At 38.3% G+C, this 13629-nt stretch overlaps 1 protein-coding gene across 3 annotated transcripts in view; it reads right to left on the minus strand.

The window, feature by feature from the left end:
* Nucleotides 1-13629, minus strand: part of ppfia3 (PTPRF interacting protein alpha 3) — a 40574-nt gene that overhangs the window by 2124 nt on the left and 24821 nt on the right. For 2 of the 3 annotated variants that reach the window (XM_084124595.1, XM_084124594.1), the window contains 14 exons: nt 13045-13285; nt 12829-12962; nt 12527-12678; nt 10636-10729; nt 10468-10549; nt 10075-10275; nt 9682-9744; nt 9000-9026; nt 8146-8321; nt 7809-7906; nt 2317-2492; nt 1470-1538; nt 1094-1256; nt 46-104 (listed from right to left, as the gene is read on the minus strand). In XM_084124595.1, coding sequence (XP_083980721.1) covers nt 58-104; nt 1094-1256; nt 1470-1538; nt 2317-2492; nt 7809-7906; nt 8146-8321; nt 9000-9026; nt 9682-9744; nt 10075-10275; nt 10468-10549; nt 10636-10729; nt 12527-12678; nt 12829-12962; nt 13045-13285 — 1723 coding nt within the window. In that variant the 3' untranslated portion in view covers nt 46-57. Of the gene's footprint in view, nt 1-45; nt 105-1093; nt 1257-1469; nt 1539-2316; nt 2493-7808; nt 7907-8145; nt 8322-8999; nt 9268-9681; nt 9745-10074; nt 10276-10467; nt 10550-10635; nt 10730-12526; nt 12679-12828; nt 12963-13044; nt 13286-13629 lie in introns of those variants that run through there. The other variant, XM_084124596.1, reaches the window with a different exon arrangement.

The following is a 13629-nucleotide window of genomic DNA, read 5'->3' on the forward strand; positions in this document are numbered from 1 at the left end:
TATATGTATATGAACTGAAAAAGAAGCTAGCTAGTCATGTCTCACCTTTGCAGTCCCTCAACAGGAGTATGTCCTCACTGAGCCAGACTCTGCCCTTGGAGATGCTGGAGAGACAGACACAGACCAGTGAGATTTAGTCATAAAAAATTGTATTCTAAACAGCATTATAAAGCTTTCACTCCTGAACCACTTACTCCATAAGGAAACAATGTTCTAACAATGTTTATCTGAGCATCAACACTGTCATAAAGTTACTTTAGAATTAATTGCGGGGATTTCCACAAAGCCTTGTTTATCTTTGAGTCTCTATCCTGGTTATTTTTTCAGTAGCCTTTCCTTTAATAGGTTTTGCCCTTATTTATAGTTATCTGAATTACGGTATTATTCCTCTTTTTTGTGTGTCTTTTTTGTTGTTGAGAATTTATTAAAATAGTCTGTTTTATCTACCTACTTAGGGCCTGTTTCCTGGTTACTTCATGTGTTTTCTTTGATTGGACAGCCATCCGATCGTGAAAAGACCAGGTGTAATTGCCCTCCGAAACACTTTCGAGATGGATTTAAATGTGTCTGAGACGCATTCCAGATGGATCTGGACAAGTGTAAATGCATCTGGTTGTTGAAACCACATATAAAAATGTTACTCCTCCCAATATTTAAAAAAATTAATGTGTGAAAGCGTGTTATAGCCAGGTATGACAGCGCTATTGCAACACGGATCGCCACACAGATGAGCAGTATCTCTTCAGCAACCTGATGTGCGGACTTTAAAGATCAGATTTATATTAATTTGCGGTGTAGTGTGTAAATGGATTAGTTTTAACAAATTCAATCAGTAAAAATGCATGAAGTGACCCAGGTGCAAACATGCCCTTAATCAATCCATCTTATAATATTCAGAGCATCATTCAAAAATGTGACAAAACCTGATGAGCACAGAGGCTTGGCAAAAACCTCCAAAATGATTTAAAAACACTTGTGACATTTCTTGAATCCATTCCCGTCTTTCTCTCCCACTTCTTTCTTGTGAATTGAAAGCATAAAAATGCCATTATTAAATGAAATTCCAAAAAATGAGGAGGCCGTGCGAGCTCACCATCGCTCTGGACCTTCCTCAGGGTGACCGAGGGGGTAGAGATGGCTGAGGCACGGAAGTTAGCAGGCAAGGTCTCTGAGGAGTCAGAGGTCACTCCCCTCAGATCTTTCTCCCGGAACATCTTCCTCCATGAAGGGGAGCGGGTGAACGTCTTAGTGCCGTCCTAGAGGACGAGAAGGCAGAAGAGAATACTTATGAATTGAATTATCAGCCAGGTCATTTCAATACAAAATACAGTTGAATGTTCAAACTGGCTACGAAATCTAGAAAGTACAATAACCCTGTAAGAGGAGTGTCATTATACTAGTGTGTATTTCAGTGGTGGGAGGTAAAGGATGATAAAAATCCAGCTGTGTTCATGTCCCATGGTGCTCACCTCGTCTGGCCTCCTCTCTGTTCCCATGGCGATGAGGGAGTTATATTCTTTCTCCAGAAGTTGTCGTGCCTGGATTTGGAATAAACATAGCTCACATGTAATCAACCCAGACCAGTCAGGAGTAATGAGTAGTCGCTGCTTTCATCTATGAAGTTCTTATTGTTTTGAGACTTGATGAATCAACAGGGTTTGTTTTTTTCATTCAGTCTGTCCCTACATCTGCTGTATAAAGAGACTCCCTGTATATACTGTAAATATAAAGGCTGTCGATATATAAATATGTGTGCCTTTAAAGTAAAAAAACAAATGGTATAAGATTTCTTTTCTTTTTTTTGATGTTGCAAGCACATTAATGTCAGTACAATTAGCTATGTTTGCATTCAAGTTGCAAATTTAATTTCAGAGAAAAAATTGCAATTTCGCACAAAAACTATTTGCAAATAAAAGTAATGCTTTTTTCCCATTTATTTTATTGACTTCTGATGTGCATCTTTATTCTGTATGTGTTTGCACAGTTTATGTGCATGCTATCTTATCAAATAGAATGTGTCCATTAAAAAAATTTTTTTTTTACATTTTCTTCCAAAATTCCATCGTTTCCCTCATCCGTGACAGGTTGAACCTGCACATCACACTGTCCTAGACCAATCTTCTGAAGTGTTTTATATGTTCTTTTGAGATGGGAGATGTTTGATGACGTTTGCATCATTGATAATCATTTTCCTGTTTATTACTGTGAAACCACTTTGAAACAATCTGCATTGTATGAAGAGCTATAGAAGTTGAGCTGACTTGACTTGAAATTGTATAAAGATCTATATATCTGCAAACAGTCTAGTCATTGTACCTGTGTGTTCTGATTGGGTATCTGCAGGAGCAGGGCGAGGTCAGTGTAATCAAAGGTGTCGTCCAGGGCGAGCAGGGCACCATGCACACCGCTCTCAGTCAGATTATCTGCATACTCCTTCAAGCCGATGGACTGCACCCAGCACATCACACGCTCGTTTGACCACACCATCACATCTACAGAGGAAACACAAGGGCTGGACAATGAATAGAATTCCAGGCGGGTGTTAACCACTGATCATTATCAATTTCCATCTTGGGTGATGCTTGTGGATTTCAACTTTTGTTTCAGTTGCTCTCAGATGGAACTCTTATGGCCACTGCAGATTTGGACACATCTGCTTTTGTTTCAGACAAATTCTTTGTCTCTGTTTTGTATTTTCATGGTATTCCAGAGGCTTTGCATTTGTTTTGTTGACTCAGCTTCTCCAAACCCAAGTTCAAAGGAAGGAATGCAATCATGCAAACAGTCAAACCATTCCTCCAGAGTCATTTACAGTGTTAATATCATGGTGTCAATCAGAGCATGTGAGCGGAGTGGAGCGGTGAGAATCTCCGCTCATCGCTCATGGAACTGTTCACCCCTCCGCTCCCCCGCTCAAAGCTACATCAGGCCGCTCTGCTCATTATCGTTCAGCGCTCAATTCGCGCTCCACTCAAATCGCCCCCCGCTCGCTCCAAAAAAGGAAAAAAATCTACATGTAGGCTAGGCCTATATCACTTTTAGCTTAGACCACAGCCTTACCTCCTAAAGAACTAATGAGTAACAACATTTTTCAAATTGAAATGTTTTATTTCAAATTACAGGCCTATGTAAGAAGGAATGTAGCCTACACAAAAAGTCCTGTAAAATTAAACGAATAAATGGGCCTAATAATATAAATAAAAATTATATAAACAAAAATATGCATACATTTTTTAAAAGTAAATTAACTATAAGGCCAGAATTTTGATAAGTGAACTTTTGCGCAACGCGCACGATTAAAATTTAAATTGGCTTCCATACACACAAACTGCTGTAAAATTAAATGAATAAATGGTCCTAATAATATAAATATTATTACGGACGACACAAATTCGGCTAAATAAAACGAACCATTAGGTCTACTTGAATGAAAAAAAGAATTTGTTTGAATATTACGCTATATTTAATTTACACTTTGTTACAAGTTACCGTATTCAATTTGCTAACCTTTTGTTTTCTTCCCAGCGTGTTGGCGTAGCTCACGTTCATGTTTTCGAGAGAAGTGTCTTTTGAGATTCCAAAATGAATCTTTGCTGACTGAAACGATGTCTCCACATTCGTTTTCTTGTACCACATTATCATTGTTTGTTAGTTTTATTATATTAATAGTAGCCTACACCTGTGTGACTTCTCATTTTCCTTTTTGAAGTAGCCTACTTTTTGAACTCCATTATTGAGCCGAGTTTTGACTGAAAATAGTCTACTGTTGATGACTATGCAAGACAGATGGATCCTGGTTTAGGTTTGACTGAGCATGCTTCAGACTCGTGGTGTGAGCTGAGCGAAATTGGAGCGAAATTGGAGCGGGAAATAAGGCAACGCTCCGTCCTTTTAAAAATGCCGCTCTGCGCTCTGTCCAAGATCCGCCCGCTCCCGCTCCCCGCTCGCTCCCGCTCCACTCCGCTCACATGCTCTGGTGTCAATATAAGAAACACCCGCACAGCTTCAGATAATGACATGCAGTTCTGCTGATTAGTTTACATGCCCATTGCAATATAAACAAGACGTTAATAATATTAACAAGAGGGGTCATAAAAAATGTGTTATTTTTCATTTAGTACTGTCCTGAATAACCTTTTTCACATTGCAGAGGTTAAAAAGTTCATAAAGAGATCGTAAAACGAATCCATATGAATTGAGCGGTTTAGTCCAAATTTTCTGAAGAGACACGATCGCTTTATATGACGAACAGATTGAATTTATGTTTTTATTCACATAAACATTCATTACCTCACACATCAGTAGTGGTAATGGAAGCTCAAGCATGCTTGCTTGACGTGCAAGAAGCAATGAGGTTCATTCTCGTGTTATGCAGCACGTTTGAGCTTCAGCAAGAACCAATGAGGTTCATTCTCGTGTTACGCAGCACGTTTGAGCTTCAGCAAGAACCAATGAGGTTTGTTATCGCACGTCAAGCAGGTTCGGTTGAACTTCTGTTTATGGTCGCTGATAAATGTTTAAGTATGGATAAAAACCTAAATTAAATCTGTTCATCATATAAAAGTGACCGAGTCTTTTCAGAAAATTTGGCCAATTCATATTAATTAGTTTTACGATCTCTTTATGAACTTTCTTAAGCATTGGAACGACATCAGGGTGAGTAATTAATGACAGAATTTTCATTTTTGGGTGAACTAACCCTTTAAAAGTGCGTGTTGTTACCTGAATAATCAACATGTGTTTTTATGTTTTGTGATAGTTGTTCACTAGTTGTAACTGCCCACTGCTCTTCGGAGATTTCCTCCAGGTCCTGCACACTCATTGGTTTTTTAGGCTCTTCTGCATATTTGAACCCTTTCCCAACAGTGACTGTATGATTTTGAGATCCATCTTCTCACACTGAGGACAACTGAGGAACTCATAGGCCTTGTTTACACTGTCAGGGAAATGTGACCCAATTTCAATTTTTTGCTCATATGTGACACAGATCGGATGTGTTCTATGACCGTGTAAACAGGAAAAAAACGCATGCATTCGGATATTTCAAGATCGGTTTCAGGCCTCATTTATATGTGGAAATAAATCAGATATACAGTAAATCAGATATGTGCCAATGCGACTATCATGTAAACAGGCAGATCGAATTTTCTGAGGCATTAGGCAACGTCTCTGCGGTTTAATGACTACAATGGCTGTCTACGTGCTCGCAACATTGTAACAACGTAAAATTGTAAGACGCGCCAGGGCTGTAGCAACGTTGTACATTCAGCAACTGAGAGACAACATTCTGGCCATTTTTTTTTTTATGTTAGATATAGATATCCCCCATTTAGCATGTTTTGTGGTTAATTTTTAATTAGTCATATGTTAAAAAATTATATACTTTTTAAATATTGTTTATCCCTATTATTATTTAGGTTACCTAATTCAACTTTATTAAAACTGCATATGGTAATCAAATTGCACTTCCAAAAGTCATACATTTGTGAGAAAACAAAACAAAACAAAACAGGGTGTGGATTAACGTTAACTAGCATGAGCAGACATGAGAATATTTAGCAAAGAAACGAATGAGATGACAAATGAAAGGAATAAAAAACAGTTGTGCGAGCAGTTACAAACATTTTTTTTCTCTGTGCGTTTCCAAAAAAAAAGAAGGAAAAAGCATTAACGTGCAACAAGTAGGCTACGCGCTGAAATCAATCTCATCATTAATTTTGGCATTTTGGCTTCATACTTTTGGCATAAAGTTATTAAATGTTTGTCATACCTGACCAGAAGATGTTCACATAAATGTCACATTAGACAAGAAAGTTGTAGGTTGTGTTTGAATAATTACGTATCTTATTTAGCTGAGGTAAATTAAACGCAATTCTCACGTAAGGATTGCTCGATGAAGAATGAGAGACGGCCCAATGGTCAGTTGAAATTTAAAAGGCTGATTTTCGCGCTTCAGGGCAGTGTACATATGTCGTCCAGTGGTTGTCCAGACACCCTAGGCACAACCTTAAGCAATTGCCCTGAACGGTCGGTGGTTCAATGTCAACATTGTGACAACGCTGTAACAACCTTCACCACACAACGTAGGCCTTCTAGTTATAGCAAACATTTGGCCATGTTGTTAAAACGTTGTTAGAAGGTTGGGTACGTTGTGCCAACATTCTGTGTTAGCTGGGTATGGGTCACAATTGAAAGAACATAGGCAACAAATCAGAATTGGGCATCAAGACCTGCAGTGTAAACGAGGCCATAGACAACTATTACAAAAGGCAGAAACATTGACTGATGCTCAAGATGGCAACATGATGCATTCAGAGCTGGGTGGTGTGCATATAATGTACAACAGGGGTGCCCAATCATGTTCCTGGAGATCAGCAGAGTTCAGATCCAACCCTGATCAAATACACATGTCTGTAATTATCAAGATCTTAATTACCTTAACTTAATAAGGTTCAGCTGTTCGTTCAGGGTTGGAGCTGAACTTTGCAGGGAGGTAAATCTCCAGGAACCGGATTGGGCACCTCTGATGTAGGCTACAGCATGAAAAATAATTTTGATATTTGCTACACCTCCTGTAGCAATGCACACAAAAGTACATGCATACATCTCTCCCCACTGTAGTGCAGGGATAAAGTTATTCACTCATGCTTAATATAGTCTCAAATTGCATGAAGTGTTGCTATGCGATGAATAACTTCTAGATCAGCAAAGGCATCTGTTTCTAATCAAGGTACTGAATGAGGCGGTAACGGCACCTTTAAAGCAACTCAAAACTGTGAGATGAATAATGCTATCTGTGCATTGAGCTTTGATCAGTTGCTCTTCAAATGTAAAATCTCTATTGTGCCATTGAATCCTGTGCATAATGGAAGGTTGGGCTGCCAAATGCTTTCCAGACGTCATTACTGGTAATGTATGTTATTATTAACAAATGCACTCTGTGTAAACACCCTTCCTCTCTTTTTGCCATATTCTCATTCACTGTCCAATGTTTTGATGAACTGTACATTCCACGGGTGACTGTTGTTGCTTTTTCCCTTTTGTACATTGTGTTTATCAGACTGTTCTGCTGTATGATTTGATTGATGATGCAAAGCAAAAGATTAACATGATAAAACCCAAACATAACTTGGAAAACAACCAGAAAATGTCCTGAAATTCTTGCTAGACCAGCTAAGACCAACATGGACTTCCATGCTCTGTCAGGCTAGTTTATGCCGGTTTAGAACTGGTCTAGCTGGTGGATCAATATAACCCATGCTGCAAAACTTTGCTGGTCGATCTGTTAAAACTAGTTGATGAAGGACCGTCTTCCTGCATGAACTACAGTGTAGATAGTGTAATGGAAAGAATAAAAAATTTACACTACCATTCAAAATGTTGAGGTCAGTAAGATTTTTTGAAGTCTCTGATTTTTTATGAAGGCTGCATTTTTTTCAGGATTCTTTTGATAAATAGAGAGAACAGCATATATTTGAAATAGAAATCTTTTGTAACATTATAAGTGTCTTTAATGTAATTTTTCATCAATTTAATGCACCTTTGCGAATAAAAGTATTACATTATTTAAAAAAAAATCTTACAGAAGCAAAACATTTGAGTGGTAGTATATATGAAAAATGAATATTTAATAAATCATTACAAGCTAAATGATTGTTAAAAGTGTGTTACGGACATCAGCATGCCATGCTAGGGACCAGCATCATGTGCAACCCCGGAAAAGACCACCCTTGTACTCTATGTTGGGCATCTGTGTTAGCAACAGTAAGCAAGAAAGAGAGATAAAGGAACAGATAAAAAATAATAACCTTTATTCTGGTGTTGGCTCTCATCTCTCCTCCTCTCCAGCTCCTTGCGGTCATAATTGAGGCGCTTCAGGCACATAATTCCATAATGCATGCTCACCCTGTGGGGTCAAAAGGTCACAAGGGTCACTGGAGGTCACGGGGCTATCTAAATTAATTAGGTCATTCCACCCTGACAAAGTGTTACAAGACCCCAAGCACATTAGATTAGGAAAGGCCCTAAGACACACACCTGCACCAAGAAAAGAATTGGTTGGCATGAGACTAAGGATGATAAAGAGAAGGAATAATGAAGTGTGTGACAGCATTTAACAGATGGGGAGAGGGAGAGAGAAAACACCTGTGGAAACTGTCCACCATTTTCAGCTGCCCACGCAGCTCTTTCTTGGTCAGATGGTCCAACATGCGGGCGTCCACCAGTGACTCCATGAAGTAGCTTCTGTACTGGGGCAAACCCAGACTGGGCAGCCAATCATTGCCCACCCACTCATGGTTCATATCTCCATAGGCCAGGATCTACCACAGAGGAAAAAAAACCATTACAAATGCACTTTAGATTTCACAGTTGTATTTCAGTTCACTCATTGCAATGTGTATTTGATGCCTCCAAATCTAAACTTCAGGGGTTAACAATAAAGGTTTGGGCCAGTTTATGAAACTGTCACTTGCCTTATTGGATCTTAATTTTTATTTTATTTTATCATGCACATGGATTTTTATGCCTAGCATAAAACAGTGTTTTTATTGTTAACTACAACAGTTTTCAGTACCTGAAATAAAGATAAAATAAAATATAAATATTCAATAAAAACTTGTTTAAATACTAAAATTACTAAAACTAAAGATATATAAAAACAAAAACAAAAAAAAAATGACAAAAGCACTTAACAAAATTACTAAAATTAAACTAAAATTCAAGCTGAAATATATAAAAATTAAATAATAGTACTATAACAGGCATAAAAAGCTGTTAATGCTATTACATCTATTAGTGCACATTTCCTTTTGTAATGAAATTGTGAAATTTAATGAAAAAATAAATAACTATTATATAATAAATGTAATATTTAAAATGTACAATTGTAAATAATACATTTGTGTCATTTAGGCTTTACTTTAAGATAATTTAGTGTCAACCATCTGATGGCACCATCAGTTTCGAAAGTGTTTAATGGATGTATTGACGTTACTCACCTGATCCCAGCTAATCTCTTTCAGCTCCTTGTGTGCGGAGGTGATAGCATGATAGGAGAGAGGTGAGGAAGAGGAGATAAGGAACACAGCAGAGGGGCAGAAGGAAAGACACATCGATGGACAGGAAGAGGGAAGAAGAATGAAGAGGGAAAGCAGGAAGAGAGGTACAAAGGGAGGAACAGTTTGTTAGTGACCGGGTCATTAGTTGGAAGCAGTTCACACTGAAACAGAAAAAAGAGGGAAAGTTGAGGATGTTCAACGCTACAGCCTAGCCAGACACACAGAGGGGGAGAGAGAAAGAGAGAGACGCATCAACACATGTCCGATCACTCCACTCTCTCCGCATGCCGCCTCTCATTCTGTCCACTAGGAGGCAGAGCGCTTTACAATCCCACACTTGTGGTGTTTCATTTTATCTAGATGAAATGTACAGTTAAAAAAAAAAACGGATGAAAAAAAGCAGGATGGTCAAATTAATACAGAACAAAAACTGAATATCAGTTCCAATAAATCCGTGTCAGAAGTGCATCAATGATGGGTAAGAGGTTTTGTGTCCAAACCCATTGCTTTCTGAAATGTATTTTTATAATTGATTGCTTCAACATTGTTACATCTACTTCTCCCAAACTAGTAACCTAGTCAGAGCAACATTAAATAAAATACATAAAGTGTGACTACTAACTGGTTTGGTTGCTGCAGTCAGGGACTCCATCTCAGCGTGGGTCATCCACACGTTACTGGTTGACTGTGGGAAGAAAAGAAAACAACACAAACCACACATAAAGTTATCAGGATTACTATTTATTAGATTTGTTATATTAAAGTGGGGTGAAAAGAGTCTGAGAATACAAATATTTAAGATTCTGCACTTTTTTTTGATCACTAATAACTTGTACATACTTTGTACAGACGGTCATATACATTGGGAGAGGCATGAGGGTGAGTAAATGATGAGAGAATTAAAATTTTGGGTGAACTATTCCTTTAATTTTTCATTTGTGGTCTCAGATTTTTAAAAACCCACTGTAATTTTTATTAAAGAATAGTAATTATTTGATGGTGCATTTAAGCGTACGGAGCGTGTGCTGGCCGGGGCCGAGGGACTGGTCAGAGACACCATCTCTTGAATGGCCAGTCTCAGTTTGAGGCGGTGCAGAGGGTTACTGATGCCGATCTCTCTCTGGATCTCTGTGTCCGACAGATTAGCCATGATGGCCCCACTCTTCACGTTAGCACGACATGCTGCCACGTACCATGCTGGCATGCCCACCCACAGCTGAGAGAGAGAGAGAGAGAGAGAGCGAGAGAGAGGTGTGATCTTTAGGAAAATACAAAACTAACGGGATCAAAGTATCACAGAATGGAAGTCGATGATAATCCCAAATTTTCAAACATAATATCATATATCAATATAAAACGAAACAAGCCCCCTTTTTATCCATTGCAACATTTAGATATGCAGCCATACTTCCAGCCAGGAGACAACAGTGGGCCCATCCCAGGATGCAAAGGGTAGCCCCTGTCGGCATGCCTCCTCCAACAGCTCATGTCTAAAAGAAAGGGAGGGATGTTCATTCAGTACAAAGAATCAGATACAGAGTGTGATGGAAGCTACTCATTGTACGAGTATAATTACTTCTTCTTGCTGCGACGGTCCTTGTCCACCGGACCGGCCATCTTAGTGAGTCCGAGGGTATCCACAGAGCCCAGGTCATCTGAGGGGGTCGAGGCTACAGGAGACACAGAGATGTTAAGGGTGAAAATCAAATGAACAGGACTGACTAAACAGTTGTTTTTAAACACTTTAATGCCCATTAAAGGAACATAAAATTACCACAGAAATCACTTTCAAGTCAGTTTATCCTGAAGCGATTATCAGTGTCCCATTGATTTCCAATGTAAGTTCCATTGCATTGATATAGAATAAGATTGAATTAAAATGTATATAAAGCTTTTTTGGAAATGAGAGCATTCCTTTAAAAATCACATAAAATCAACATTGTTTTTAGTTTAGTTTCTGTTAGCTTTGAAGCTACCTAGTGCACAGTATTAAAATTCACTTTTAGCCGATATAGACACCCATTTAAAAGTTTGAAAAAGTTTTTTATAAATTCAACAAGGATACATTAAATAGATAAAAAATGACAGTATGGACATTTATAATGTTAAGAAAGGATTTCTATTTCAAATGAATGCTGTTAGTTTAAACTTTCTATTCATCAAAGAATCCTAGAAAAAAATCTTCCACAAAAAATATGAAGCAGCTCAACTGATTTCAACATTGATAATAATCAGAAATGTTTATTGAGCATCAAATCAGCATATTAGACTGATACTGTATCTGAAGGACCATGTGACACTGAAGATTGGAGTAATAATGTTGAAAATTCATCTTTGCCAACACAAGAATAAATTACATTTTAAAACATATTACAATAGAACAGTTTTTAAATTGTAATAATATTTCACAATATTACTGTTTTTACTGTACAAATAAATGTAGCATTGGAGAGCAATAAATTGGAGACTTCTGTCAAAAACATTTTATTATATTTATTACATTATATTTATTACTTTTGAACACTAGTGTACTTAATTACAACGTACAGTTTTTGGTTACACTTTATTTTAAAGTGTCATTGTTACAGTGTAATTACTGTATATATTTAAGTACTGAGTAATATTAAGCAACTTACTAATGTACTTACTATAGGGTTAGGGTAGGATAAGGATTTGGTTGAGGGTTAGTTGCATGTAATTATGCATAATTTACTGTTATTTCTATGGTAAGTACATGTAACATATGTAACAAGGACACTGTAAAATAAAGTGTTACCCAGTTTTTGTATTCCAGGAGAATGTACCAAGAATATTGACTCATTTTGTACTACACAGATTTTTGTCCAATCAAGTGCTCTATAGAATGCCCTCCCACTAATGTTAAAGCAAACAACTAGCATATAGACCTTATGCGCCAGAGAAACATCTTTTTACTTCAGTTTTTGCGGTCGCACTGTATATTTCTATGGCATCTCTGTCGAGAAGTAATTAGCTGGTGAAGTGGATTTTATTGGAGTTATTGTAGAGTTAACGAAAGTTATCATGAGCATTGTAATGTTTACAGCAGATGTCTTAACGAATGTCAGTAGACCCGGGAAGATTTTTAAATCGAGCCGTTCATTCATAATAAGATCGCAGTGAAAATACAAACCGAAAGACAAGAGACAACGAGTGCAGCGCTGAAAAGGGGCGGGGCTACATAAGGTCTATAGCAAATCATGTTCAATGACTGTGACATAAATAAAAGTTATTTGTTAATTTTAAAAGGCAATAAGCCCGTTGATAGGTCCCAACCAGACTAATACTTTCAATAGGAAATAATTCATCAATTTAATTGGGGGCCTTTAAGGAACATTTCCTGATAATTTAAGGATATTGTGCAGTGCTATTTGTCATTTTTTTTGTCAAGCATTTTTTTGTGTGTGTTTTTTTTTGTATATTTTGCTGTATTTTTAGGTTAGACTCACCCAGAGATGCTGACTCACGTCCAGGCTGACCCATTCGGACCTTATCCTTCTTCCCAAAGAGCCGGCCGATGGAAGACTTGATGCTTTTCTTTTTGCTGGCCTTGTGGAGGGAGTCCTGGCTGCTGTTTGAGCTGCTGCCATCAGCTGAGAGGCTGAAGTCCACAGAGAGAGACAGGGAAAGGTCACTTATACAAGGATATTAAGACTGAAGTGTGACGGGAAAGACGTTTTGCACATTGCAAAAAAAAAAAGAATATCATTCCTATGCATGGATTGATTTCGGGCCGGGGCGATTAACGCACCTTCGGAACTCACGACTGTCATCCAACATTGCACCAGGGTGAGTGTGCGTCATCCTGTCCAGTCGCAGTGCACGAGGGGTGGGAGGAGGGGTGGAGTCCAAAAGGGCTAGGGACCTGTCGTCATCTTTGTTGTTCTGATGGGTAGAACGGTATAGAGTCAAATGTTTGCACATGTTTATTCAATGTGTGATAGCAGTACTTCACACATGCTCCTACCTGTCTGTCTGTCTCGCGTGCTGGGGAGTGGGGTAGGCGGGGAGTGGAGTGCCCGGAGCTGGGAGGAGAGGGCGATGCCAGGGTGGAGGATGTGAGGGACGGGGGGATGAAGCCACGTCCTGTGCTGTCCCGTCCCAGAGAGGTTGGGGGAATGGGAGGGCCATCCAGAGCCACACTGCTGACTCTACTCTCAATTTCTTCAGCACGAAGCTCTGTGCTTTCCTTCTCTTCCTGAATCAGCCTGGAGAAAATATGACAGGTGGGTAAGACGAGGGCTTCTGCAGGTTTCGTGAAGCTAAATGAAAGACTTTTTTCCAAAGACCATTTAAATGGAAATTTTGAAAACACTTTTGGCTCCAATTTAAAACTTTTAGGCATTCAATAAAAAAATAAATTAAAAAAAGTTAGACCTTTAAGACTTTTTTTAAACCTAAAGAGAGAGAGAGATCAAAATGAAAAGAAATAAATCACATTTTTTTTGTGTGGTGATTTACTATTTGACTAGTTGTCCAACAATCTACTAGTCTACTAGTTTATTCAAATAAATTTAAAATCTGAGGCCAGTATTTTTTTTAAATTAATGCT

The sequence above is a fragment of the Abramis brama genome (genome assembly GCF_963993115.1).
Source record: "Abramis brama genome assembly, chromosome: 1".
In the NCBI taxonomy this organism is placed as follows: domain Eukaryota; kingdom Metazoa; phylum Chordata; class Actinopteri; order Cypriniformes; family Leuciscidae; genus Abramis; species Abramis brama.